This window comes from Penicillium canariense (assembly GCF_028826845.1).
Source record: "Penicillium canariense strain IBT 26290 chromosome Unknown utg000003l_segment0_segment0, whole genome shotgun sequence".
NCBI lineage: Eukaryota > Fungi > Ascomycota > Eurotiomycetes > Eurotiales > Aspergillaceae > Penicillium > Penicillium canariense.
This window is the reverse complement of record NW_026622730.1, coordinates 78,373-104,735: the sequence shown is the minus strand read 5'-3', so window position 1 is coordinate 104,735 and position 26,363 is coordinate 78,373. Positions and strand designations below refer to the sequence as shown.

The window sequence follows — 26,363 nt, the reverse complement described above, 5'->3', positions numbered from 1 at the left end:
AGACGGAGAGGAGAGGGGGGGCAGGCGAGAAGAGAAGGCAGATATAGACGGCGGCGGGGGGAGGTATGAGGTGGTTTAGATTGAAATTCCCCCGTACCCGCCGTAAACGAAACCTTTACCGGGGGAAGAGAGATCGAGTGCAGCCGAGCGAGGCGATTGGCAGGATGGCGCAGCCCACGACCAGGGTCCGCATGGACGTCAGTACCGCTTTTACTTCGAACGAGACGAGGAAGAGGGTGACTCCACGACCAGCAGGATACTCACGATGGGAAGAAGTACCACCACCCAGCCTGCAAGCCGATCTACGTGCTCGGTTTTTTTCTGCTCTGTGATGTGGAGGGGGGCTAGACCCTCCAAACGCTCATGCCCCGAGGTGAGATTGCGCCGGGAAGACGGGGAGGACGAGCCCAAAGAGGGATTGTGCGAGAGCCGGCGGAGGGATATCGGTTTGGAGGGATTGGCGAGCAGAGGAGAAAGGATCCTAGGAATAATAGAGAGGGACGGAGAGGAGAGAAGAGGAGAGGAACAGGAAGAGAGGATGATATGAAAAGGGAAATGGGGGAAGCGGACTCGGGGAATCTGGCGATGCGGTCGGTGGTGGACGAAGTTCAGCAAGACTCGACGGTAATGGTAATACACATAAATACCGATGAAAACCGGTACGGCCACGGCGGTTCGCATGTCGCTGAAGGCGCCATTAGCAACTAAAAAGTGAACTAACAGAGGAACTAGCCATGTACGCTGGCCTTCCCCCGGCATGCCCACTTGAGGCTGCCCGACTACGCTCTGCCTCGGCAACACGGACCACCGTGGCTTCAGATGTATACTGCACAATGCAGTCTACGACGCTCTACGACTCCATCCACATCGAACCCCTTGTCGACATAATTCATGCGGCGCGCCACACCCGCCCGGCGGGCTAGTTCACAAGTCCACGAGGAACTCAGCTGGGCTGTTTCGACATGGCCTCTGCTTCATTGCCTTTCCCACGAATCGGCGCTCCCGGCTGGGCCGAACAACCACGTACCCGTCTCCTCTGTCCAGTCTCCAGACTCCGGATTCCAGGCCCCAGTCTCCAGTCTTCCGTCTCCAGTCTCCTCCGGACGGAGGGTACATGCCGCAGCAGCTATGGCCACCGCACGAGCCTGGCCTCCCCACGGGCCATCAGACTCACGGACTCAACAGCCACGATGTTCAATGTTCGCCTCATCCTCGAATGAAAGCGACGGCACCAAAGTCCGGAACGCGCACCATCGGGCCGAGTCCGAAGGGCAGCTCGCGGACTAATGGGCGGACAGGCACCAGGATGGGCCGATGGGGGACCGAGACCCTGTTCGATGCAGGTACTTTTACCAGGGCACTGAGGCTTGCGCCGGGGAAAGGCGGCGCGCGCGACAAGAGTTACAGGCAAACTACTCCGTACAGTTCTCCCGACGGCATGGCGAGGGCCCGGAAGTACCAGCTATGACCATGATCGAGTGGATACGCTTAATGCGCCCGGTGGAGCTGGGTCCGAACCGGAAGCAATCCAGCACGAAGAGGCCCAGGCGGGAAAATAGAGCAAGACCGAGCAGACAACAGAGAAAGAGGACGGAAGACTTGAAAAGAGTCATAGAATGGGTGTAGTTATTCGTGCTGTCTAGTCAAGATCCTGGCCGCTCCGCCATCATGCGAGACCCCAATTTCTCTGCACCAGAAGGAGGGGGGCGCGGGGGGAAGGGAAGAGAGGGAAGAGGTTCATTAATATTGCCAAATGTAAATTGTCAGTCAAATGGTCCAATCTCCTGGCAGTGGAGGCCTGTCGGCGGGGCGGAGATAGGATGGCGCCCGAGCAAGGCGATAACAAACGTTCTACGGGGCTTCTGTCGCGGGACCTGCGACCGTCGGCGCCTCTTCGGGGCTTCCTGGCAGGATGGATGAGGAACGCCCGGGAATAGTTACGAGGTCGAAGGGGATTGATCTGATCCATCCGAGAGATCCGAGAGATCCATAGATCAGAAAGTCCCACGATTTCCGACCGACACTTACAGGAACGTCCGGGGACGGAGGACAGTATAACAGCGACCAGCACCGCCGTATAGAGGAAGCGACTCACCGGCGCAGCTTCATCCCTACATTACCCGAACCGTGTATCCAGCCGTATTGCATGCCGTGCTCCGCCATCTGGTAATTAGCTTTCCACCCGTTGGTGGCGGTTCGCTGGCTGGCGGTCAAGGGAAATTCCTCCGCGCCTTTTCGTCCACTCAGCGTGTGCGCTTCGTCCAGACCTCCACTCTCATCCTTCAATATTTGGTCGGTTTCGCGGGGACAGCGCAAGCGGATAGTTTCTCATTCCACGGCTAAATTGCGCCCCCTTCCCCCTTCTTTCCCTCAAACCTTTCTGCTGATGGTTTAGCCAACGCTCCTTCGCCGCCAATGGGACGGTTCTCATCTCCGGCCCTCTCGCAGTAACGTCCGGGGGGCTGATCACCCACGATCCCACGCCGGGCGCTCTTGGCCTTTCCCGAGAACCACGGTGGGCATTGGACGGATTGGAAACCCCCTCATGTCGGGGTGTGGGGGAATGGTCGGAAGGGCTGGCCGGATCCGGTAATAGACCCAGGGCCCATCGAGTTAGGGCAGGGGGCGATTTCGCGTGGTGCAATCAGAGTTTGTTGACCTTGTCTTTGGGGATGTGTTGGACCAGCTCCGGTCGCAAGAGGAGGAACAGAGGCTGAGGCACAGCGACATCATCGAACATCCGATCATCATCCTTCCAAACTCTTGGCTCCACGAGCCCGGCTCCACTGAAGGACGGGGGAATCCACGCCTCGTCCCGATAGGCCGAGCTGGGAGGAGATAGAGGAGATAAAGCCTGATAAGCCGCCAAGCGTAGTAATTAGGCGAGGTCATTTGCTGATAGACGCGGGATCCAGGAGAGCTCTGAACAGCTGTGGGAATGGGTCGACACGAGGAGCCCAGGAGCTAGTTGGAACCAGGACGGCGTGGTGGTTAGTTCATCTCCCATAGTCGCATGGTCTCTTGCCGTTCGGGCTTGGATGTCTCATTCACCAAATGATCGGCACCGACCTCCCGAGCCGTTGTCGCGTGTGTAGGTCACTCTCAGCTTGTATCAAGTTTATGGTATTCACGAGCCTCGTCCGGGATGGTCCAGAGGGGGATGTAAATAGGTCCATTATGTATGGAGGACTGAGTATGGAGCACCGGGTGTGGCGATGACCGGCCCCAATGATGGAGTGCTGCTCGGTTGCTGGCGAGCAGGGTGTGTAGTGCGTAGTGCTGAATCGTCCGGCCTGGTCTGGTACAGAGGCCCCTCCTCGCAAGGCCCGATTCAAGCCGGACCACTTAGGGGACACATAATGCGTCCATGGCCAGCATCGTGCCGACCAGGCCGGGCTGAAGTGGGCCGTGGCGCTCCTGCAGTGAGCATGCTAGCGAAAGGCCGCAGAGGTGGTGGTACTTTGGACGGCGGCGGACTTGGGTTATTTCCCCGCCCCACAACAGTCGTCTAGGTTGGTGGGGAGGGGGGTGAAAGGGAAATGGGGGGAAAGAAGAGGGGGGGGAAAGAAGGGCGGAGGTGCTGGGGTTTTCTTTTTCAGAGCGGCTTCTGCGGTTAAGAGAAATGGGAGGCCAGCAGACCAGACCAGATGGCATGAGAGAAAGCAAGCCCGCAAAGCGACGGGGAAAGCCGAGAGCGTGGAGGCAAGAAACGGACACTGCGCATATGTAACATACCAGGCCCCAGGGAAAGCAGGTAAAGTTACCGTGGCTGTCGTGAGCCTGCCTGGAAATCGAGGCCAGAGATTCCAGAGAGCTGAAGTCAACCGGTCAACCGGTCAACCGGTCAACAGGCCACCAGGACGGAGAGAGAAATCCGCAGAGAAGGGCCGTGAGACGACGAAGTGTGGCCCTTCTATATATATCTCGCCGCATGGACGTTCACGGAGCGTGTGGTTATCACCCACCACGGTTTCGATAAGGCGTGACGCTACCCAAGCCCCGGCATTCCATGGCCAACTATCCTGGCCGATACGACGAGGGATAACGCATGGATCATGCCAAACGGACCCAGCACAGCAGCCCGATAAGTCTGCATATCGCAACAGGAAGATAAGAGAGGCTGGCCCCTGACCAGAAAGCACAAAGTTCGAAGATCACCCGGCACATCATTTCTCTCTCTCTCTCTCCTGGCCTGCTATCAGCCCCTCTACCGGACCCGATGAGACCTGTCTCGCCCAGCGCCCACTGATGGATTCCCGCACTGATAGAGTATCAGAGTTCACCGCTGGGTCGGAGTGGCGGGTGGAGTGGTACAGGTCCACCGTCCGACCGGGTCCATTCTGCTGCTATCTCCAGATTCTTAACCCCAGAGCGCCTGGTGCGACGGATCTCCGGGTGATCCCCCATTCGTGGCGGTAACCTGCGAGCACGTCAATGATCGGCCCTTATCTTCATCCAGTCGTCCAGTCATCCGTCCCGAAGACGAAGATACGGCAGATAACTCCATTTCGATGTGTCGACATCTCTCGTAGATATGAGATGCGTATCAGGACGCTCATCCAGGACAGGAGAGACGTGCCCCGGCATTCCGGGCCATGATTGGGTATGCCTGCAACGGACGCCATGAGCCGGGTTTAGCCTCGGTAAGGGCCAGATGCGCGTGCATTTCATCTCCGAGGAGAAAGAGCACCTCCGACCGATAGTCTGATTGCCAGGGCCCCTTCGCTCCTATCAAAATGTCGTATTCATCTGCAACCCCTTGCGGGATAAGCATGAGCCCGATCTATAAAGTCGGTCCGTGTATCCCCAAGAAAGCCCAGCTTCCTGTAGATGGACGGGCAAACCCTATGCCAGGTCAATGGGGTTGAGACGGTGTCGGAGAGATATCTCCTCTCTCAACCGAAGAGTGAGGCCCGCGTAGATCTTGCTGCCCGTCAACTGGCCTCTTGCTTTTCTCACCAAAGCACAGAGCTCGTTTGGGGGCAGTGTGGCTTTCTGGCTTTCCGCGAAGTGGAGTGGCAGTGAGATAACGACACGTGCATCATTCCTATCTTGAGAATTGGCGCCGAGCATTCAAGGTGGTTGGTTCCTGTAGACGGCGAGAAGAGATCATTGTAGTGGCAAGGAATGATCACCACGGACATCGGCACACGCTTGGACGACGCTCAAATGGCTGGTCCGATTTCGCCTCCGGGTCCCCTTCAAGCATTGACCTCGTGCCTTGCTCGCAGTTGCAGTTAGTAGCATAGTTCGTCCCCGAGCAGTGTTGTATGCGTCGCATAATAAGGCGAGCCGAAACTCGCAATTACGCCCGACCAAAGAGGATTGAGTGATCAAGTAGTATGTAGATCCAGTTCCATGTATAGAATGTAATATGTACAGTATGCTATCCTCACAGAATCCGGGCTCGACATCCTGAATTAATGTCGTGACGTGGAAAGTCTCGGTATCTTGGTAACAGCTGGCGGTTCGTAGCGTCAGCGTTATCTCAAACCCAATCTCTAGGTCTTATTCCCAGCGGGTGTCTGACTGCACGTTTGCCGGGCAGGATTGCAATCGTGTCCCCCCCACAAGTCGTCCTGTTGGTGTTTCCCCTTGCATCAACCGACGAGACCGACTGGACCTGGTGCGACAGCTTGGGCTCCAAAAGAAGAATTGACAGATGGATGCAATCAAATCATGCGCATAAGGGAGAACAAGAGATGTGTATCTCCGTGGAAACAGCTAGGGTCAGCAGAAGAGGAATGAGAAGAAAAAAGGAGCAGAAGGGATGGAAAAAAAGAAGGGTGAAAGGAAATAGAAGAGGGACCAAGGAGGGGAAGCAAAAAAGGTCTATAGATGCCCGAAAACAAAGCCTCTCCAATGGGAGTCGAGTGAAGTGAAGCTCCAATTCAAGGAGAACCAACCGAACCAAAGCATCAGATTCGACCACAAAAGATCATGAAAAATCAGCAAGTAGAGCAGAGGAAGCCAAAAACGGAAAAGAAAATCGAGCTCGGTGCAAAAAAGGCCGGCGCGATAGAGAGGAAATATTGGGAGAACATAGATGAAAGGTTGGGCCATGCCATGATAGGATCAAACGGAAAATGCCACCCAAAACCCTTGCGCCCGCTAATGACTATCTGCAAAGCAGACCCGCCACGGTATATGAGGATGAGGCGAAAACCGGAAATTGAAGAGAAGCATGCAAAGGAAAAAGAAAAGCCCAAAACAGTATATCCCACGGGGTATTTAGAAATGAAACAAGCCGTCTAGGAATGTGCGTATGTGGTATAACGTGACGAGGTTCCGGGTCCGATGGAAGCAGGCGAATTGAAAGAGCCATGGCCAAAGATGAACCCGGAGAAAGAAGAAGCTGGGGCGAATGGGAGGTCGCGAGTTGAGAAGGGAGGTCAAATGTGTTGTTATGGCCCCGACCTTCCTGGCTGCCCCGGGTGTCCCATCGGGGGGTGAGCGAATTGTTGAGGGACGTCGCCGGCATACATAGGGTACGGTACCAGACCCATACCGGGTATAGCATTCATCTGAGGCCATTGCGTGAAGCCCATGCCGGCTTGGGCCTGGTAAGGGACGGCGGGCGGCGCTTGCATGTCGGGGCTGGGTCCGGGGGCACTGTGGGAGCCGGTCGGGTGTGCCGGTGTGGTCATCCTGCGTTTGAGGTCCGGGGTCATCTGCGGTTGAAAGTGACTGGGAAAGGAAGAACTCATGTCCTGACCAGGGTAACTCATGGTCCTTGACGGCTGCGGCGGTACTGGCCAGACTGATCCGTCAGGCTGCATGGCATAAGCTGGTCCGGGGTGCATGGGCTGCGCTTGACCAGCCATTGGCGATGCGCCGGACATGGGTGAATTGGGGGACATTGCTGCTGGTACGGCTGCAGGATTCCAGGCATGTGGTGCCAAATTCATCATCTGGCCTTTACCTGCGTTCATCGTCGCCATCATTTGTGGGTCGGGTATCGTCGTAAACTCATCCCAGGCAAGTCCTCCTTCCATTGTCGTCAGACTTGAGAATTCTCCCGGTCCCATAGGTCGATCTAATGGAGATGAACATCAGCATTCTGGCACTGCTGAGACATATTTTGCCGTCCATCAACTATAAACCGCAAACGTACCAGGTGTGAACCCCGGTATCTGAGTGGCCGCAAATGCGCCGGGGTTAAAAGCCGCCATGTCCCCCGAAGACGCGCCGATTGGGACTTGAGCATATGGATAGAAAGGCTCGACTGAGTCAGGATTCATGTTCGTTGGTGAGGATGACAGGGGCGTTGTCGCCGAGGGGTCGGCGGATCCAGCCTCCAGTCTCGAGTTGGGTCGCGATTTCTTCTCCACAGGAGGTTGTTGGTCGACGGGGAAGAATTGACATTCCTTTCGCAACCGGATACAGTTCTCGCACCGTCCTTGTGCATCGTCTGCTGCCACCAAACACCGGATCTTCCGTCGCCGGCAATGTACTGCGAGAAGAAATCAGTTTAGCTGGAACTATAATTGCGTGATGGCAGCACCCCGTATAGCACTCCCATCGTCCTAGTTTCCCTGCGCAAAAGCCCACGCGACGGCGCCGCGGGAACATGCGAAGAACCGAAACGAGATTACTATCGCGATGCTGCGGTGATGTACTGACCACAGGCGACCGATGTCCGATGATACCCCAACTTGTTGCGCTTTTTATCCGCCGCGTTTGCATCCATCGCGGCTTGCGAATTCGGTGTTGTTTCCATCTCCTCGATAACCGCGGGCATAGCTCCCATGAGCGAGCTCTTATCACGGCACCGGTCCGAAGCGCATCAATAGCGCTTCACTTGTGCAAAAGGGTACCTGTACCCTCGGTTCAATGGGACTAGGCAAACAGGGTGAATTTGTCTCTCGATGTGAGCTGGGGCAGATGTGAAATCACGAGATGCCAGGCCATGCACGCACCCTCTGCGTGCGCGAGAGAAAGATTGGGACCGAGAAAGGGTGCGCAGCCGAGGGATCGCAAGGTCCGGACGATGACGATTGCACCGACAAGAATCCCAAAGTGTCTGAGCCTTCAGGTCCACCCTGCGCCACACTGGACCAGGAAGGGTATTGCGCGCGTTTCAGAACAGTGCTGTCGCAGAGTGTCAGAGGGGGGCGGAGGAGGGGCCCGTAGTCGCAGTCAAAGTCGCAGTGGCAGTCGCAGTCGCAGTTGTAGTCGTAGTCGTAGTTGTGTGTGTCGTAGTTGTGTGTGCGTGGGTGTGGGTGGGTGTAGTCGTGGTGTGTTTCGCCGCCAGAAACGCACTGGTGATGGAAGGTATGGACGGTCGAGGATAAATTGGCTGCAGTTTAGGTCCGCGAACCCCGGCTGAGCCCAGTAATTTGCCAATTAATCAATGATAATAATAGTAATTAGAGTCCTTCATGAAAGGGGGGGAAGGTTCGAGTTTGGGTGGGCGGACGGATAGACGTTTGAGGGTCTAGAATGGTATCGTGATCCAGTATGAGATCGGGAAAAAGGGACCAAAGAGTAATAACCAGAAAGAGATTAGTAAGGTGAAGTAGAAAGGAAAAAGAGGAACCAAAGGAGTGTATGAAGTGGATTGTGGTAGAACAGAGAAGAGAGAAGGAAGATCGAGGATGTCCTATAGACTCGAAGAGACAGGAAGCTAATCGCGGGGTGAAACGCCCAAGGGCTGGTTTTGTTTTTTTTCCCTCTCTTTTTTTGATTTTAATTTTTTTATTTCACAGTTTATTCCACTGTACTCCGTACGTGGAACAAGGTGGCTCTGCATCAGACCGACACTAAGACCAAGACGGATGTATCGAACTTAGCCCAAATCAACTGCAGGTCATTGTCATGGACCACATCGATGATCTCAGACCCAACTCAGGGGCCTCCCGGGGAGAACTTCCTCACCAGGACATCAATTACACTTTGGAGACATTTGGGCAATTGCTTTAGACTATAGAGTATGATCTCTCTTGCAGTATTGTCTGATAAATTTTGGCCGATTTTTTTTGGCCCTTCACATTTTGTTGCATAATTTTTTATTGGCTCCAATGTTTCTTTTTTAAAAACTACTGGAGGCATCCGTACTTTGCATTACTCTGGCCACGCGCCCGATTAGGTAAACCCCCAAGAGCCCCTGATTGCGTACGATAGAAAAGCCCCCCCCCCAGGGCCGGTTCATGGCAAATGAGGCAGAGGCAAAGAACCATGGTCTGGGAGCCCTGACACGGTGGGTCGGGGGTGGGTGCTGGAACTTGGTCGCGCAGCACCGCTTTGGGCATAGGGCCAGGCAGGATACCTGTCAATCCTTGATGAACTGGGGAATTATTCCTTCAAGTCCCATCCACCGGATTGGCGATGGAAGCTTGGGTCCGCAGCTGAAACCAATGAGCTTGTTGTTCCCTAGGGCCCATTGGGCCCAAAGAACCTTCTGTCTCTGGTCATTCCGGAGGTGATCACTAGAAACCTTGATGGCTTCTCGAAGGGGTGTTTTGCAGCTAGCTCCACGATCAGACCCATTCCCGGGATTCGCCAATAAAGAAGCAATCCCAATGAGATCATCATCCTCGAGCAGGCCAAGGGCCGTTGAATCCTGGCGTCGGAGTACGCCGTGCTGTTGGCGAAAATTTGCACGGATAATACCATTGAATCGCCCAGTCACGAACCACAGATTGATTGGTACTAAAAACAGATTCAGGGTCCACGGCTGCGGTGTATCAGCTCATACCGAGCACAGCACGCACGTAATGGATCTGTTGCGGGTTTTTTTGTCCCTGAGGTATATTTGCTTTTTTTTTTTTTTTTTTTTTTTTTCTCTCATTTTGGCTTCGCATTGCTTTTCCGTTGAACTGCCTCCCCCTTTTTTAATATACTGTTTTAGTTTGGGTTTGGGTTCCCAGACTAGTCCTTTGGTTCGAGCCTTAGGCACGTCCCGGGGCTTGACAGTAGCATTAGCTTAATCTCCCTACAAGCAAACTCGCTGTTGAAACCGGATGTGGTTTTTTTAGTCTTCTTTTTTTTTATATATATATATATATATACGGGAAAATTCAACGACTTTCCACGATCCATGCGGCGGAAGGCTCGCCAATGAGATTTGTCCTCCTCTCTTGGCCGACCGATCCAGTGTATCGGTACGATGAGGATACGCGAGCTTGTTCCTTGGGTGAAGGGCACGCGCTGGTCCATCACGACAATCTTAATTACATATATCGACTCCCAACGATGTGCACGAGCACACCCGCCCTGAGGCCCCCAAGGGGCCGGGCCCGAGGCTCGCGACGGATGAAGGGCGAAAGTATCCCAGAGGTATACCTATCGTGACATAATTTCCCATCCAGCGACATGGGGCGACTCCCCAGTTGGGACATCGGTCCGAAAGGCTTGACCACCTAGGCCACTGACATGCCTCCATCGCCACCGTCCACGGTGAGCACCGACGTCCAGTCGCAGAATCCCCCGATCTTGCGTCTTCCTTGCCAACTCTGTAACAAGGACCCGCCCGATGTGGGGCCTCCGTCAAGGTTTGATTAAGGATCATCGCGACGCGGTAGCGCGTTACAGAAACACCTTGGCACCCGTCGGACCGAGGGGCAGGCTCTAAGATCGCTGTTCTTTTCTTCTTCGAAGCCGCAAGCGAGCTTCCTTGGGGGAGGCGAACGGAGACAGAAGGGAAGGTTCTACGAACAAGGGCCCGGCCAGCCGACCGAGGGATTCGGGTAGGCTCGTTTCGAGCATTGGCCTGCCACGAGATCGGCGGAGACTCGAGACTGGAGACGGATAAAGGCTGACGAGGCTCGCTCTGCTCTGTTATCGCCTCTTGTCGCGACTCTCGCTCAGGAGCTAATTAAAATCGCAAAATAAAATAACCCCCCAATCAAAACCAAAAGGGGGTGACCATCGCCCACTGGCTGCGGAAGCGCAGAAACGTGTCCCATTCGGCGTGGCTTTGGACGGAGTCTATTTGTCTTGGACGGTGGACACGATCTTCGTCGGATGGCGTGTTGCCTCTGGGGGCAGCCAGCACGGCTCGTCATAGGGTGCCTCTGCCTCCGGGGGCGTTTCTGGGTCGTGCATAACACACTTTCCGCGGGCTTCGATACGCCGTCACCTCTCCTCCGTACGAAGGCGCGGTGGAAGTACTCCGTACTGGCTCGCCCTTTGGGAAGGGAACAGGACACAGCCCGACAAGGCCGGCCCCGCATCGCCTTCTCGCACCATCCGACGCACTCGGGTAAAAGATCGACGAGCCCGCACCTTGCAAGGAGAGGATCCCAAGTCTGATTGGGCAGGGGGGGGCGTCATCCTTAGAGATCGGGGTGCATTTCCAGCCGGCAGAGGAGGTCCATATCTTGCCGCGCGAGTGTCAAGCACGCGATGCACTGGCGGTTGATTCCGCAGTCCATGAACCTCGTCCAGAATCGGGGGGTCTCATGGATCAGCTGACTGCCCCCGGATTTCAGAAACCTTCGCGATGAGACTTGCGCCTCACCATCTCCCCCTTCTGCGTGGACGACTGGACGGAGGGGAGGATGGGGGGTCAGTACGTCCATCGAGGTACGGATACTCCGTACCTGCTGAGGCCAGGGCCGACTCGACTCTGCGGGGGTGGCCCAGCAAAGCACCAGAAGCGCATGCTTCTCCGAGCCCCCTCCGCCAGGAAAAAGGAGGCCTCGGTGGGCTGAGATGGGGCCCACCCCACCCAACGTCGATCGGAGGAATGAAACAAGGGTCCAACGCCGACTCGCGGTGTTTCTGATTTTCGAGACCAGCCAAGAAAACCTGGAGAATGATGTGGTATCAGAGTTGTTCGAGAAGGGCCATTCGGCATCGGCCGCGACAGATCTATACGGCCCAATTTTTGGGTCCGGAGTACCACCACCGTGCACCTCCTCGTCCACACGGTCCTGTTCACACTGTGTACCTGGTCCACACGGTCCGCACGGTCTCAACGACGCCTGCCACTAGGACCACCGTTTCACGCAATCTCCGACGCCCAGTCTGACGTTCGACCCATTGCCCAACTGGCTCGGCCCCGCCAGCACCAGCACCGCGTTGGCCTGCCCCGCTAGACCGCTCCGGGGTTAGCCCGGAGCCATGTTTCTAGCCTGCCAAAGCCAAGTGCCGACAGGGCTTTGCGGGAGTACATCGTGCAACACCAGTGGGGGGATGATTCGATGGGGGGGAAGAAGGGGGGGGGGGGGGGGGGTATACGTTCTGCCACAGGTCCAAGAACTGCGAGATGCTGGCGGAACACCTGGGAGTGAGCAGTCGGGCACTCTCCGTCCTCATCGCCCATCCTTTCGGACCTCCTCCCATTTTGGAAGCGTGCCTCCGTTGGATTTGCATATCTCACGCCTTGTTCGAGGATAGCCAGTGTGCGGACGAGTGCGGACGAGCCCGGCAGTGTCCCAGGATAGCTAGTGGAAGAGGGGGGTTCAGTTGGTGCTGCATTGAATTCACAACTCGCATCTTCGAGGGCAGGACAGCTTCCTGGGAGCCCATCAATCGACGGAGTTGACTACCACAATACGCAATACGAAGGCCAAGGCTGCAGAGTCACCGAATCACCCCTTTATGATCGGTTGAGGCCCCCACAGCCGCATTCTCGTCCGAGGGAAAAGTATGGAGGCCCCGCTGTCTTCATCAGGCTCATTCATTATCTCGGCCCGGATTCTAGCCCATCATGATGATGATCCCATCCTTCCTGGGGATTCGCCCTCGTGTAGAATTCGCGGTGGTTTGGAGTATAGAAGACAGACCGGCAGAGTTGCATACGATGGAGTCCACGGGTTCAATTGTACCGAGTCCGAGTTGATATAGAGTCATTCCCTCTGCAGGGCGAAGTACAGGAAACGGAAACACACCGGAAACAGACCGGAAACACACCATGAGATCTTACCTCGGGGAAATCCCATCTCTCAGCCCTCAGCCCTCCTGTGGACCCGAATGCAGGGACTTGACTGGTCCTGAGCGCGCGAGTCGACAGAGGCCCGGTTGTTTCACCATGCCCGGGCCCTTGACCCCATCCGGCCAGGCTCGGCTCCGCTGTTGGGTCTCCCTTTTTAACCTGCAACCTGCCTTACGCGTCCTCCCAAGAAAAAAAACTTCCCTGGAGCTCATTTCCCCTTCCCCTCCTCCCTCCCCATTCGCTCGTCTGCGCCCTATCAATGGAGACTGCTTGGGTTCTTTTGGATCGGCCGAAGCAGAAGGTGGTATTCTGCGAGAAACGGAAGGGCTCCTCCCCCCCCCCCCCCCCTTCTTCCGCCTGTCACCTTTCGGCCTCTCTAGGGCGTTGGGTCTTCCGGGAATGGCTGAATGGCTGCCTCCAGCTGATAGTCGGAAATCCCGGACGCCTGTGCGGTCTACTCCAACCATGATAATCTCCCCTCCACGCGATCTTTCCACGCGAGCCGTTCCGGGGCAAACCCGTGGCCACCCAGAAGCACCCAAAAAAGCCGCCAAAAGCGTTTTGTGTTCTGAAAAGGGGGCGTGGTCCCGCTGGATGTGGTACCCTTGGCTTGGGATTTGCGCGCCCGATGAAACGCCTGCGACTCCTTCAGGAAGAAACTCGTGGGACTGGGGCGCAGGTGCCGATGCGGCCGATGCGGACGATGCTGACTCCGGCTTCTATTCCTCATCCCTCTGCCCTAAACTATTCTTCCCTACCTAAACATGACTAAATCTAGAACGCGCCAGATAACCCACATCACTCGCGTCAGATGAAAATCCTGGCCGGATGGCTCCTCATCAAGACCCTCCCTGCAAAGACGTGATTTGGCCACCGCGGAGAAGGTGCAGAACACGGGGAAATGGGGGCAATTGGTCACCCCTCATCCGGACGAACAGCCCCCGATTTGCCTCGGAAGGGACCTGAAATGACGGCATTGGGTCAACAGAGCGACTTCCCACTCCTCACTCCTCACTCCTCACTCTTCACTCTTCACTCCTCCGGGCTTTGCCCAGTTCAATCGGCTCGCCCACGCGCACCACGACCGGAACCTCGAGCGCCCTCGCCTCCCGCACACAACACGCGACACACGTCCTCCCCGCTCGCCCGATCACAGCATGACAGCCAACTGAGGCGCACCATGCCCGCACGAAGGTCTCCTTAGCGCGACACCCGCGCGCGTCGATAACCAGCACTTCGGGATGGCCGGCGGGTGCGGAGCTCAGCTGGGGCGCGGGGCGCTGCGAGAGGGAGTCGAGAGAGACATGCTGGTATGGGAACGACCGATGCAACGGATGGCCTGGGAGACGCCGGTACTTGCCCTGGTCAGGTGCTGACTGCTGCTGCTGCTGCTGCTGCCTGTCATGCGGCCGAGGAACGTCCTCGTGGTGAGCAGTAACCCCCAGCGGCCGGCAGCATTCATGGGCAGAGATGAAGCGCACGTTATATTTCAACGGGAACGAGGCGGTGGTTGCGGAGGGCATAGTGTCGCTCTGCAGGGAGAAGGACAGTGAAGCCTGGTCACAGGCCGTGATGCCTCGCTTGCACGGCGAACGAACTAACAAGGTCAAGTGGACCAGGTTCACCTTCGTAGACTCAGACGTCGGCTGGTCAACCGGCAGGGTAAAGGCTTCCGCGGTAATATCGCCCATGCCCAGCGGCGACGACTCCAAAGCCAGCTTGCCTCCCTGTTTGATGCGCGATTTGCCGGAGCCGCGGATCGCCTTCTGCATGAGTACCTCGAACCAGCCTGGGTTCAATGGCTCCAGTGTTGTCTCATCGCGGGGAAGCACGTCGCTACCGACCCACCCCATGCAGGTTTTGGCCCCGTCGAGGCTAGATAGAACACGTCCCACAATGCTCGCTTTGCTCCAGTAACTGCGTCCTTCGTAGACAAAGCCGCCGTAGAGATTGGCCGTGGGCCCGAGTCGTTCAATCACATCGGGATCGTTTTCCAAGAGCGTCCCGATGAGGAGATGACAGATTGGCTCACCAGGAATCACAAAGCCGGAGAGCCAGCTTCGAGAGATCCAGCCTAAGACTTCCGAGGCATGCGGGTCGTGGTCTTCGCGACACGAACTGCGCAGCTGGACACAGCGACGGCTGCGGCTGCGGCTGTACATCTGATCCTTCGCCACCACCGTCTTCCAGCCAGAAGAGCATGGGTCACTTATATTAGCATTCGGAGTAAACAGGCTCTGGCCACTATTCGACAGCGTCTGGAAATGAGATCGGAGGGCGTCGACTTTGGGCCATCCAATATTCTCCGCGAAGATGTACAAGCCCTCCAGCTGCTGTCGCACATACGGGGAGCTGACCTGGCACTGCCAGGCCGACCGCACATCATCACCCTGCGTGGAGGAAATTCGGCGACTGAGAGAATCGAACAGAGAAAAGCGATGAGGTTTGGTGGGTGGTGTTGGAGATCGGTCGGCTGATGCTGATGCTGATGCTGGGGATAATCCACCCACTGACGAAGGGGTGGGCGTAGTCGCATCGCAAGTGACCTCCAGACTGTTAAGAAAACGGCGCACAAAGATCAAATCCCAATTCACTTTTCCCTCTCGAAGCTGTTCAAAATGTTGAAGCTCGTGCACCGTGATCTGGCCGCCATGGGGATCGTGCAGCATGCCCACGCGTACGAACGCATCGAGCCGGAATAGTAGCTCCGCTGCCAGAACCACTTGGACGAACAGCCACTTTCGCTCCATGCCAGAGTTAACCCAAGGTTGCTTGGCGGTACCGGATGCGCAATCGTGCAACTCAAGGCAATCGCCATCCCCATGCGGGGGGACCTCCCACAGGATCTGACCGGCCCGGAATCGCCACTCGGGCAGACTGAAATCGAGCCAGGCCCCTGGGGTTGCCAGCACGGTGGCGAGGGTTTTGATCTGGGATTTCAGACTTTGCGGGTGGCCCGACTGGACGACTGCGGAAGGTGGGTGAGGATAAAGAAAGTGTGTGTGTAGGATGCTGTGCAGTTCCGGTGGCGTCTCAATGTCCAGGATCGTGATTGTGGACCCTTGTCGTAGTATGTCGAGGCGCAACTGCCGTAGCTGGTCGAGGCGTTGCACGAGATATCGAAGGTTGATATCGCGTACGCCGATGCGCTTCCATCCCGCGGGGCCGTCCCGGATGAGCTTGTGTCGGTCGTACACCGCACCACTAAGGCACTGGGAGTATGGCTTGTTATACTGATCCATCAACTCGAAAGCCTCAGTGGCGGAAAGGGATTGGACCCGTTGCATATTAGGGGAGTGCTTAGGCTCTTCAGGCCCAGTGTATTTCAGAAGATCCGCGATCGAGAGCTCAAGGAAGTTTCGAAATCCGATGGTCCCTGGCTCTTTTCCGTTGTTGCCCAGCATGTTGGGAACTTCAAAAACACCAACATCAAATGTAGCTCGTTTGAAAGCCCCGGTTCGGCGCCAATCTTGCAGGGGGATAGGCACTCCCCCCATCACAGCCCAGTCGTCGGGGACGGGAAGGTGGGCATGCAAAGTACAGAGAGTGAACGACGCATGGGACAATAGCTTACGATCCAGCCGGTTTTGGATGGAAGGATTGTGCTCATCCCACGGGAAGATCACTTGCGGATACCAGCGGCCATGCTTGCCTCGTTCCAGCATGAAGTGAGGCGCACCCGAGAAAAGGGCTTTCACATCCTTGGTCGTTAAGACAGATCCACGCGCTGAAGACGCCTCGCTCTCAGTGCTATCATGAGGCAGACCTGATGTGTCGAGCCGATATTCCAGGTAGTCTTGGAGGTTTCCCGGTTGCTTCGGTTCGCTGTGCGCTGCTGCAGGTAGTGGCTCTGGGCTCCTTGGAGTGTTGGGAGTAGAATCTCTAGGGCCATGCTGGCAGGCCTCACGTCCTCTTTCCCGGGTCGGGAGGTCCTTGATATTAAGCCGGGGTAGGTTTTGTCGCGTCTGAGGCTTTCATTCAGTTGGTATATATCCAAGACATGCAGCTTAGCAACGATCTTACCACTTGCTTGGCATGCTCAGACGAACTCAAACACAAGTCGCTGTCGCTGCGTTTGCGAAACAAGCCATGAAAGATTCCGGAGTCGGTCGCCTCAGTCCCAAGAGCGCTCGACGGTTGATGGTGCTCTCGGCTTGATTTCCTTGAGCCAGCATCAGAGTGGCCGGCAGCCACGTCTGATTGAGCCCGGCGACGCCCAAAAATGAATGACATCAAGAATTCCCGCGCTAGTGTTCAGAGCTTCGGAGCTTCAGAGTTTCAGAGCTTCAGGCCACACAGACCACACAGACCACACAAACCATCTGCATGTCAGTTCGCGCTGTCGCGCAGGAGCCTTTCAACTGCAGGATATGTGATTGAAGAAGAAGGTTGAGAATGAAGGTGGACTACAGGTCAATAACGTGGCCCAAAAATCGGAGAGCTTTCCGTTCGGCTCCCGAGCGCTGATCGTCGGGGTCCCTCGGCTCGCGGCGGATCGCCGGCTGGACTCGGTGGATGGCACGGCAGTGCGGGCGGAGAGCTCTGCCTCGTCCAGCGGTTGCACGTATACCTCGACACGACGACTATACAATAATACAGCATACACTGGGTCGGTGGCAGGAGATCTCTTAGAAAGAATTAAGGATTCAAGTCCCTCAATTTGGAGAATGAAGAGGACGAGTGGATTTGCGGCTCCTCGAGGTTGGACTCCCGAGAGGTCGTATCTGTTTTTTCCAACAATTTCCAACAATTGCTACAGTACACTACGGAACAAGCTGTAGGCCCCCAAGTACCGCCCAATACTCTGGCAGGGCTTTTAGAGAAAGAGAGCTTTGCATCGTTAGGCAGCCTGCCCATTCCAGCCAAGTTTTAAGAATGCTGGTGGAAGAACTCGAGGACGGTCTGGTAACCACGCTCATACTCCTTGCGCACCTCTGGGTTCTCCAGGTCCGACCGAGCTGCCATCCAGCCGTGGATCTGAGTTGGAAAGGTCTCCACGTGATTGGGGACCTGTAGGTTCGCCTTGAACGCGGACACGTCGTCCGCCGGCTCGTCCTTGGAGGCCAGCATCGCGAACGGCACGTTCACGCTCTTGGCGTCATTCGGGTCGACCATGGCCGGGTGGGCCTGAGCGGCGGCCTTGAAGAGCTTGTTATCGGCGCCCACGGACAGCGCGGCGATCTTGCCGCCCCAGCAGTAGCCCAGGATTGACCAGGATGAAAAGGCCCCGCCGGGCGCGAGCTTGTTGGCCTCGGCCACAATACTGGGGATCTTGGACAGGGTCTTGGGCGGGGCGGCCTGGGTCGAGAAAAAGTTGCCGAGCTTCTCCTTGTGCTCCTCGGTCTTGGGCGGGTACCAAGAGATGTCGGCGGGGTGGCCCTCGAAGAAATCGGGCATGATCACGCGGTACTTCTGCTCGTTCGAGGTGGCTAGGATGTCGGCACCCTGAATGGTCTGGTCGAAGAAGCCGAAGATGTCTAGGGAGATAGACAAACCGCCCATCAGCCAATCATGAAACGTGAACCATCCACCTGGGAGGGATCCCACTTACCGTACACCACCAGGATGGCCTTGGAGGCCGACTCGGGGCCAGTGACATCTGCAGGGGGGAGGGGGGTTCAGTCCAGAGTCCGGCTGATGGGACTTCATCACACTCACAGGTCTTCAGGCCATTGATGGTCTGATAGGCGCCCTTGGCCTGGTATCCCTTGGACACCACGGGAGGGATCCTGCGACGAGTCAGCTATGGGGCGCAATCCTGCAAGTTGCGGCTCGGTGAACGAACGAGCAGCACGCTTTACTGATTCCAGACATATTTGCCGAGGATTGATGAATCGGGGTCAAAGGTGAGGTGAGGTGAGGTATTGCGAAGCGAGAGGCTATCGGCGAACGTTTCGTCAGAGCGTATTGGGGAGGTTCCAGGCGTAAACCACGTACCGTCGGGGCTGAAGTGGTGAGCTGAAGAGGTGAGAAGTTGACGCAGTAGTTCGCGAGGGGACGAAAGGCGCGGGGGCGACCCCACCCGACGTCATCGGAGCGAGGGGACGTCGCAAACAGGAACCCACCTGGTGCGAACCCCATGGGATCAACCAGGTATCTGCTGGCAGGAATCCTTCCTTCGTAACCATCGGGGAAAGGATCTATGGGGTACTAGCCCAGAAAAGTGAGTGAGCAGAAAACGTTGCGAGGTCGCCCGACTTCCCTCTGCGGGGGGTGGGATATATCTTGGGCACGGAGGCTCGACAGGGTAGGAATTGAAGACTGGGACCGAAAGCATAGACAATCTGTACCTATGTATCTACGGAGGACGCCGAGACAAAGACCCTTCACGCGCCACACGGCGAGCTTGGCGTCCACATTCACAGACCGTCCAGAGAGGTCGAAGTCAAGGTCACTCTCCAGGTCATCCTCATCCGCGCATGTCAGGCTGCACGACACGTCGACTGTCCCACGCGCTTATGCATCGGTGTAGAGCGTCGAGAAGTTTTCTGCGGAGGAGGGGCTGCTTGACAGAGTCTGCACTTGCATGATTGGGTGCGTGTTTTCGATTTCTCATGCAGTTTGGCCGTCTGTGCCGGTTGGGTTGGCTTCATCGATCGGTCATCCTGCCCCCAGCCCCGACCTGCACGACTTCAGCTAGTAGGATGCCGGTCGGTCTGGTCGGCTGGGAATGGGAATGCATAAAGATCAGGGACTTGATCGGGAAGACCCTACTAACCCAGTGAAACAAGCGAATCCAGGACCCCACGACATCACGAGACCGGGTCTCGACGGTCGCGCGAGTCGATCCGTACTCCGTCCTCTCGGACTCCAACATACCGATCACGATCATAAAGAATGCAGATCTCCCGCGTCCGCCCTTGAACCAGGCGAGGTCGATGCCCCTGTCGGGGGGCGTTGGAGGAGTCTGGTCCAGCGTCCAGCCGTGAACGCCAGCCGTGAAGCCTTCCCGAAGCCACATCGGCAGGGACCGACGCAGGCGACGATCGCATGGCTCGAGCCCAGCACGAACGACCAGCCCGCGACAAACCATCTCCCGGATCCACTCGCGCGCTGTCATCTTGACACCATGGGCGCCTTGCATAAGAACTGGAGACGGCCGGCAAATCGGCTGCCAACCATCGTCGTGCCGCGCCCGGGCAATGCTGGACCTGAACGGAACGGTGCGAGGCGGACAGCCATGATCGACGCCTTCGAACCGGGGCGGGGGCGGACCAAGGCCAGCTTTCAACTGGACCTGGATGTTTACCAAGCATCTCTCTATTGTCTCCTTTTTGGTCGGGGGCAGGAGAACGGAGTGCACGGCAGGGGTCCAGATCCCATCTCGGACGGATCACGCGAGACTGCGTTGTTGCTTGGGTACTACTGTTGTATGGACTAGCATCGTGGACGGAGCACTACTGCTCCTCCTCCCTCCGTGCTGCCCCAGAGGGACATACGACGGTTCCTCCCGGGGCTCCTCCCTAACGTCGCTGCTTATCACAGGAGTTCGACATGGAGACGAAGGGCGGAGGCATGGGGCTCCTAAGAATGTGACCGTGGCACTTTAGGGGGTTTTAGTCTCGGCTTGCTTACTCTTCTCTTCGGGCCCCCTTCGTAGTCGACCAATGACAGCCAATTCCTATCAGCAGAATAAGAATCATCAAAACTGATTTATTGTTTCCAACAGGATTATACAGGATTATTTTAATTTACGATTTCGATGTGGATTCGCCTTTCTGTGATGAGGGGACTGACTCCGATTCGAAGTATGCACGCTTGAACCGGAGACGAAAGGGACGAGAGGCGACAGCAGACGGCCCCGATCGCGATTCTCATGCAGCCCAGAAGCGAGGCCCGGCGCAAAAACGAGGGGCGGGGCTCGTCGATGGGCTATCTCCTTTTCATTGCTCATTTCTTTCTTTGGGATGTTGTTCGCATCGGACCCCCCTATTCATTCACCTCTCGCTCCCTTTTGAGTTTGTGTGGCTCGCGTCGGCTGCAGTATGTCGAATGTCCGACCTGCATCGCGTTTGCTTCGTCCTTCCGTCCAGCCCGGCCGGTCCAGTACTGTAGGTTCCCCGCTAGGTATAACCTCCTCATGAAAGGACAGGAAGTAGACGTCCAGTCTCCCTGGACTCCAGAGACGGAGGTATGCACATCGATCGACAGGGCGGATTAACTTTGGCCCTCCTTCTCCGCTGCTGCGTCTTAAGCTATTGTCAACAGAGCGCCCGTGCAGAGTTCGGGAACCAAATGAAATTGCCGCTCACCTATTGGCCGATAAGACAGATATCGCAACGCGTCCGTGGATGCGACCAGGTTCTGCATGGGGGCTTCAACTTGTGTGGAGGGCTCTAAACCCAGCTCTCCAGCGGGATGAGCCCATTCCACACGCCACCCCCGATCGCACGCGCCGCGCGCGAACAGACCGGACCCAGCGAGCTGGGGTGGATGGCGATTGGAGGTTATGGGCAGTCTGGGGAGGGGCGGAGGGGGTGTTGGGGGGTGCGGCACCAATGGGTGCCACGGTTGGTCTGATCCTGGTCACTGGGACGACTCAAAAGCGGACTATCCGGAGGCTAAGTCGTTCGAGCCGTAGTACGGAGTACGCCGTTACTCCGTCGGAATAGTATATCGCGGGCATGGGAGATTCGTGATGAGTGGCACGTGGGAGATGCCATCCCGGTATCAGACGTTCACACGACAGAACTATATCCATAATTGCACGCATGGACGTGGTTCAGGTGGACTGCGACTCGATCCAGAATCGGGCCCCAAGAAACGGGCTGCAAGCAAGAGAAAAAGAAGCAACATGGGGGCGGATGAAAGAAAATGCGAAGCGCGATGGCATTGGGAGGCCGACCCAATCAAGCGATCCTGCAGGTCACCTGCCCTCTGCTCGTTTCATCCCATGAGTTTCCCAAGGTCCTCTCCTCTGTCCATTCTACGCTCCTCTCCCTTCCCTCGGCTGTTGGGGGCGAAAAAAAAAAAGGTTTGCAGATGACCCGGCATGAAGGGAATGGGTTGGCCGGCACTAAACTGGATTAGCTCTCGCGTGCGGGAGGTCAGAGCCAGCGGGCGAATGGCGGGCGGCGCAGCTCGCTTGTCTCTGCCTTTGCCAGCAGATGCTCCAGACCACCCATGGCTCGTATTCTGGCCATTCCGGTCCAGTCCGTGCGTCGCGCTCCTGACACGCGCTCCATTGGTGTATTGTTGATGTACTGTACACCGTCTGGACGGGTGTATGGGTGGATTATTGGGCAGGAATCTCACCGGACGAACTGTGTCTATCGTCCCAGTGCCATGAGCCATCCATATCTGCGTTGTTCACAATCTATAGTGATTCATAGTAATCCCTCGTACTCCATCCCAAATTACTCCGTACTCCGTATCCTCTTCCTAACTGATAACTGTCCTCCGGAAATTTCCATCCAGGTTGCCGGGTGAAGGCCGGAGAGTGGACCAGACTCACTGATTCCCTTCCGGAAGTCCCTGCGCCAATGCCTTGTTGGCAATTTCTTACCTTTTCGTCTCTTTTCTTTTCTTTTTCCTTTTCCTTTTCTTTCTTATTATTATTATTATTATTATTATTATTATTATTATTATTATTATTATTATTATTATTATTAGTATTATTATTATTATTATTATTATTATTATCTTTGTTTCGCGCGATCAGTCGGACGCAAGGAGGAAGGAGGGGACATCCAGAGCCTCCGTCTGTTTCTCGCTTGCCTATGAGTCTCTGGACAGGGTGATTTGCCCCCTCCCTTATTTTCCTTATTTGTTCGTGGATTTAATTTTAATTTTTGGCCTCTTTCTCACCCCCCTTTCCCCCCTTTGGAATTTAATTTCAAAGTACAAGACATCGAGCACAATGGAGAGACCCCGCCCAAAAAGAAAGACGAGATGGCAGTGGTCATGTCAATTCAAGCTATAGAGATCAATCATATCTATGAAAAGAAGCACCCCACCTGTCGCTGCCTCCCAGTGGCGATCGCGATCGAGTGATACAGAGACGATCTCGATCGAGTCAGGTCGGAAAAGCCAACCGGCGGCGGATAGGCGAGGCAGCGCGCGCGGTATAGGAGGGACTAACCGTGGCTAGGGGGAACGATGCAGGATAGCCATTGGGCACCCGCGGGCAATGGGGCTATCAACTGGGTCGCGGTAGGTCCATTAGGGCCTGTCAACCACGTTGCCTTGCACACCCCCTCTCCGAGCAGTCAGCAAATCTGGGTCTTTGGGTCCATGATGCTTGTCCCTCGATCACCATCACCATCCACCGTCCGAAGATGCGAGGGAATCCTCGTACTCATCCTTCTCCGACCGATAAGTCGCCAAAACCCAAAATCCCAAAACCAGATTCCCCTACTCCCCCCTAAGACCTCTCCGATCACCAACGCAGACTACACAAAATAATAAAAAAACAAAAATAACCCTGATAATCATTCTTTTGGTCCAGCTCCGACAAAGTCCTGGTTCCCCACGCTGGCCAGACCATCGCCGACCGTGGCTCCATTTTGCATTTCCATTTTTCGCGATTGTCCCCCATTCTTTCGGGCCCCCGTTATTTACCTCTTGATTCTATTTATTCCAGTGCCATTAATCCACGGGGGTCGAAACACTACTAGTCTACTGGCCTACTTTATTTGCTTGGGCTTGACCATTCCCCTGCTGTCCACCCTTTCCCCGGCCCTACCGAGAACTACCGCTAGTCTACTTCCTCTCATCTGCTCGCTTGTTCTCACCTTCCTTTTTCTTCCCTGGCCCGTTCCCTTTCGCCTGCTGAACCAAAAAAACGCCCGTATATAATTCGCTTTTCCTCCCCTCCCCGCGCTTCTGCGCCTCTCCAACGCCACGGCTTGTCTTTCTTTCTCTCCCCACTCGCCCTCCTCCGACAGCTTCTGCTGAGCTGCAATCATCCCGGCTTCCCTTCAGCTCCAGCGTCTCTCCGTTCTGCCTTACTCCTGCTGCTCCTCCTCCTCCTCCTCCTCCTCCTCCTCCTCCACGCATCTTATCGGGGCCCACGACTCCTTCACCAAACGAGATCATGCACCACTTGCGCTATCCTCGGCCGTGATCTCTTCTTTTCTTCTCCCGTCTCGCGCGGACCTCCCCACTGCTTGCTTTTTTCCCCCTCTCTCTGCTCTTTGTGGGTATTTGACGCGCCAAAAGGGTGTCCTCCCTCCTCCGGGTATCAACATCAAACCTCTAACGATCTATCCTGCCGATCTCTCGCTCTCCACCAAACCCGTTCTGCCCAGTGGCCGGCCTCGCATACCCTCACCCCACGCGTCTAAGATCGACTAGAGTCCTCCGACTCTCCTCTTCGCCCGATCGCGACCCCCAGCGATCGACAGCTCGCCCCTCCTGGATCCTTCGAGCCCTTCGGGGGCCCTTCCTGGTGGTCGAGACTGGACGTTGCACCCGGTCGACTCATTTGCTGGGTCTTTGCCCACCAACCTTCATCCTTCTCTCCCCGAATCCGATCTGTACGCGGGTGCCCCGCGAGCTCCATCGGCCAACCTGGCGGCTCTCGCAGTTCCGGCAGTACCTGCTCCGGGAATGGGAACGGGGCTGGATGTCCTAGGCTCCCAGCCGATTAACTCCCGTCGCCCGGCTGCACCGACGCTGCCCAGCTTTGAACTCCCCCCGCCGCCCTTCGGCCTGGCGAGTGCCATCACGCCCAAATACTCGCAACACCCGAATCAACCACCCTCCTCGCATCCCCCAGCGAACGTGAGCGTGGGGAACTTGTTGACTCCGCCTGCGACCAATCAGTCGGGGGAATCCGGCACGGTTTCTCACACATTGGCCGTCTCAACCGGCGTCTCCTCAGACCTGCCACCGGCGTATTGGTCGGGAACCACTCCATACGGAGCGCCAGGAGCCACGCATGCCCAGTGGGCATCGGGGGTCAATTCCGCGTATTCCGCACGCAGTTCATTCTCTCCGTCCGGGCTGGCTCGTTCTGGGCCTGTGACCTCTCCTCCAACAACAGACGGGCTGTCTCAGCCGTTTGAGGCGCCTCCGATGGCGTCCTTCCCGCAAGCCCTACCCGCGCCACCCTCGACCATTCCCCCGGGTTCGCACTCTGTCTCCATGGGCCTTTATCACCCCGGCCCCGCCACCTCCCCTGCACCCCTGCCACACAATGACCCTTACAACCAGAAATTGCACTCCCTCTATGGCGCTCCTCCCGCTCATCAGACCGGGTTCTCCCCCATGTACGGCGGACCTGCTCCCATCGGTTCCGCCGGGCTGGGAATCCACCCCGGGGCGCGCATGCATGCACAAAGTCCCGGCGGACAGCCGCCGTTGGCATACCCCCGTCAGCCATGGCCCTCATATTCCCTGCCCGCCATGAACGGTCCCGTCATGACCAACGTCCATAGTCCCAACAGCCCCATGTCGATGATGGGTGGCATGCAGCCTGGTCTGTTGCCCGGCTTCAACAGTGGACATGTCGCCAATACCCAGCATATGTATGGCGCCCATCCCGCCACTCATGGCCTTCCGGGCCCGGCCGCCGACCGACCGTTCAAGTGCGACCAATGCCCCCAGAGCTTCAACCGCAATCATGACTTGAAGCGTCATAAGCGGATTCATCTGGCGGTAAAGCCTTTCCCTTGCGCTCACTGCGACAAGAGCTTCTCGCGCAAGGATGCATTGAAGGTGTGTTTGATATGAAAACTGTGATCCCTGAGACCTCGACTAACCCGAACCCCCCATAGCGACACATTCTCGTGAAAGGCTGCGGCAAAGACGGCGACTCGGATGCCACCAGCAACCAGACTGGCACCGATGGGACCGTCAAGGGCGAAGGCCGAAGCGAAGACGGTAGCCCCGTGATGAACGGGCGCACCTAGGCGTACTCATCTGACTACGCTTTGCATGCCTGTGGCATTTCAGATCCGATTCGTCTCCTCATTCACATTGAGTCCCCATCTGTGTATGTATCCTGGGGCGAGAATGAAGGATCGTGTAACTACAAGCGGCCTTGGGAGTCGGCGGGGTTTCTTCTTGATGGATTCTTTATTTTGAACGGTCGGCCTTCACTTCTGATTTTGGATCACGTTTTTATTCGACTTGTTTTCGGCGAAGGGTGTGACTTTGGGCATCTTTGGGATGGGTTGATCTTTGTCTTTCTGTTTGATTACTGTTTTTTTTTTTTTTTTTAGCCTGATGTGTGACGTGTGTACTGATCGTTATTTCTTGTGACTTGAACCGAGCGAGTGAGCACCTGGTTTCACCGTTGAATTGACGGGAATGGACCGTGAGTCCACGGTGTTGGATGGTATATAGCAATCTCTGTGCATGAATCATTTGACATGGGACACACCTTACTCTGTGACCTCGGGCAGTGGATCTAGACCGTACCTACGAATCCCGGGCATGGGCGGGATGCTCCCGATTCTGATTGATGGGAGACAGCTGCATGAAGGCCCGTGCCGGGAACGGGGTCTCGGACGCCCCCATCGGCCCTTCGAAATTCGAA

The 26,363-nt window shown here is 56.3% G+C and overlaps 8 protein-coding genes across 8 annotated transcripts; 4 read left to right on the top strand and 4 right to left on the bottom strand.

Moving 5' to 3' along the window:
* Positions 1-363: 363 nt before the first annotated feature.
* N7482_004888 (uncharacterized protein) lies at positions 364-1,559 on the top strand (the record flags this gene model as incomplete). Its single annotated transcript, XM_056687013.1, has 3 exons — positions 364-673; positions 840-1,343; positions 1,426-1,559. The coding sequence occupies 3 exons, from the start codon at positions 364-366 to the stop codon at positions 1,557-1,559; spliced, it is 948 nt and encodes a 315-aa protein (XP_056542568.1).
* A 4,845-nt stretch (positions 1,560-6,404) lies between these two features.
* On the bottom strand, positions 6,405-7,741 carry N7482_004887 (putative C6 finger domain protein; the record flags this gene model as incomplete). Its single annotated transcript, XM_056687012.1, has 3 exons — positions 6,405-7,036; positions 7,115-7,453; positions 7,624-7,741. 3 exons carry the CDS (start codon positions 7,739-7,741, stop codon positions 6,405-6,407), a joined length of 1,089 nt encoding a protein of 362 aa, XP_056542567.1.
* A 5,118-nt stretch (positions 7,742-12,859) lies between these two features.
* On the top strand, positions 12,860-13,642 carry N7482_004886 (uncharacterized protein; the record flags this gene model as incomplete). Its single annotated transcript, XM_056687011.1, has 1 exon — positions 12,860-13,642. One exon carries the CDS (start codon positions 12,860-12,862, stop codon positions 13,640-13,642), a length of 783 nt encoding a protein of 260 aa, XP_056542566.1.
* Positions 13,643-13,905: 263 nt separating this feature from the next.
* Positions 13,906-17,113, bottom strand: N7482_004885 (uncharacterized protein; the record flags this gene model as incomplete). The annotated part of the gene is made up of 2 exons (XM_056687010.1): positions 13,906-16,845; positions 16,904-17,113. 2 exons carry the CDS (start codon positions 17,111-17,113, stop codon positions 13,906-13,908), a joined length of 3,150 nt encoding a protein of 1,049 aa, XP_056542565.1.
* Positions 17,114-17,749: 636 nt separating this feature from the next.
* Positions 17,750-18,694, bottom strand: N7482_004884 (dienelactone hydrolase family protein; the record flags this gene model as incomplete). Its single annotated transcript, XM_056687009.1, has 3 exons — positions 17,750-18,357; positions 18,432-18,479; positions 18,682-18,694. 3 exons carry the CDS (start codon positions 18,692-18,694, stop codon positions 17,750-17,752), a joined length of 669 nt encoding a protein of 222 aa, XP_056542564.1.
* Positions 18,695-19,469: 775 nt separating this feature from the next.
* N7482_004883 (uncharacterized protein) lies at positions 19,470-19,940 on the bottom strand (the record flags this gene model as incomplete). Its single annotated transcript, XM_056687008.1, has 1 exon — positions 19,470-19,940. The coding sequence occupies one exon, from the start codon at positions 19,938-19,940 to the stop codon at positions 19,470-19,472; it is 471 nt and encodes a 156-aa protein (XP_056542563.1).
* A 9-nt stretch (positions 19,941-19,949) lies between these two features.
* On the top strand, positions 19,950-21,492 carry N7482_004882 (uncharacterized protein; the record flags this gene model as incomplete). The annotated part of the gene is made up of 3 exons (XM_056687007.1): positions 19,950-20,239; positions 20,657-20,931; positions 21,089-21,492. Coding segments are annotated over 3 exons (567 nt in total). The 3' UTR covers positions 21,091-21,492.
* Positions 21,493-24,430: 2,938 nt separating this feature from the next.
* Positions 24,431-25,734, top strand: N7482_004881 (putative C2H2 finger domain protein; the record flags this gene model as incomplete). The annotated part of the gene is made up of 2 exons (XM_056687006.1): positions 24,431-25,540; positions 25,600-25,734. The coding sequence occupies 2 exons, from the start codon at positions 24,431-24,433 to the stop codon at positions 25,732-25,734; spliced, it is 1,245 nt and encodes a 414-aa protein (XP_056542561.1).
* Positions 25,735-26,363: the final 629 nt, after the last annotated feature.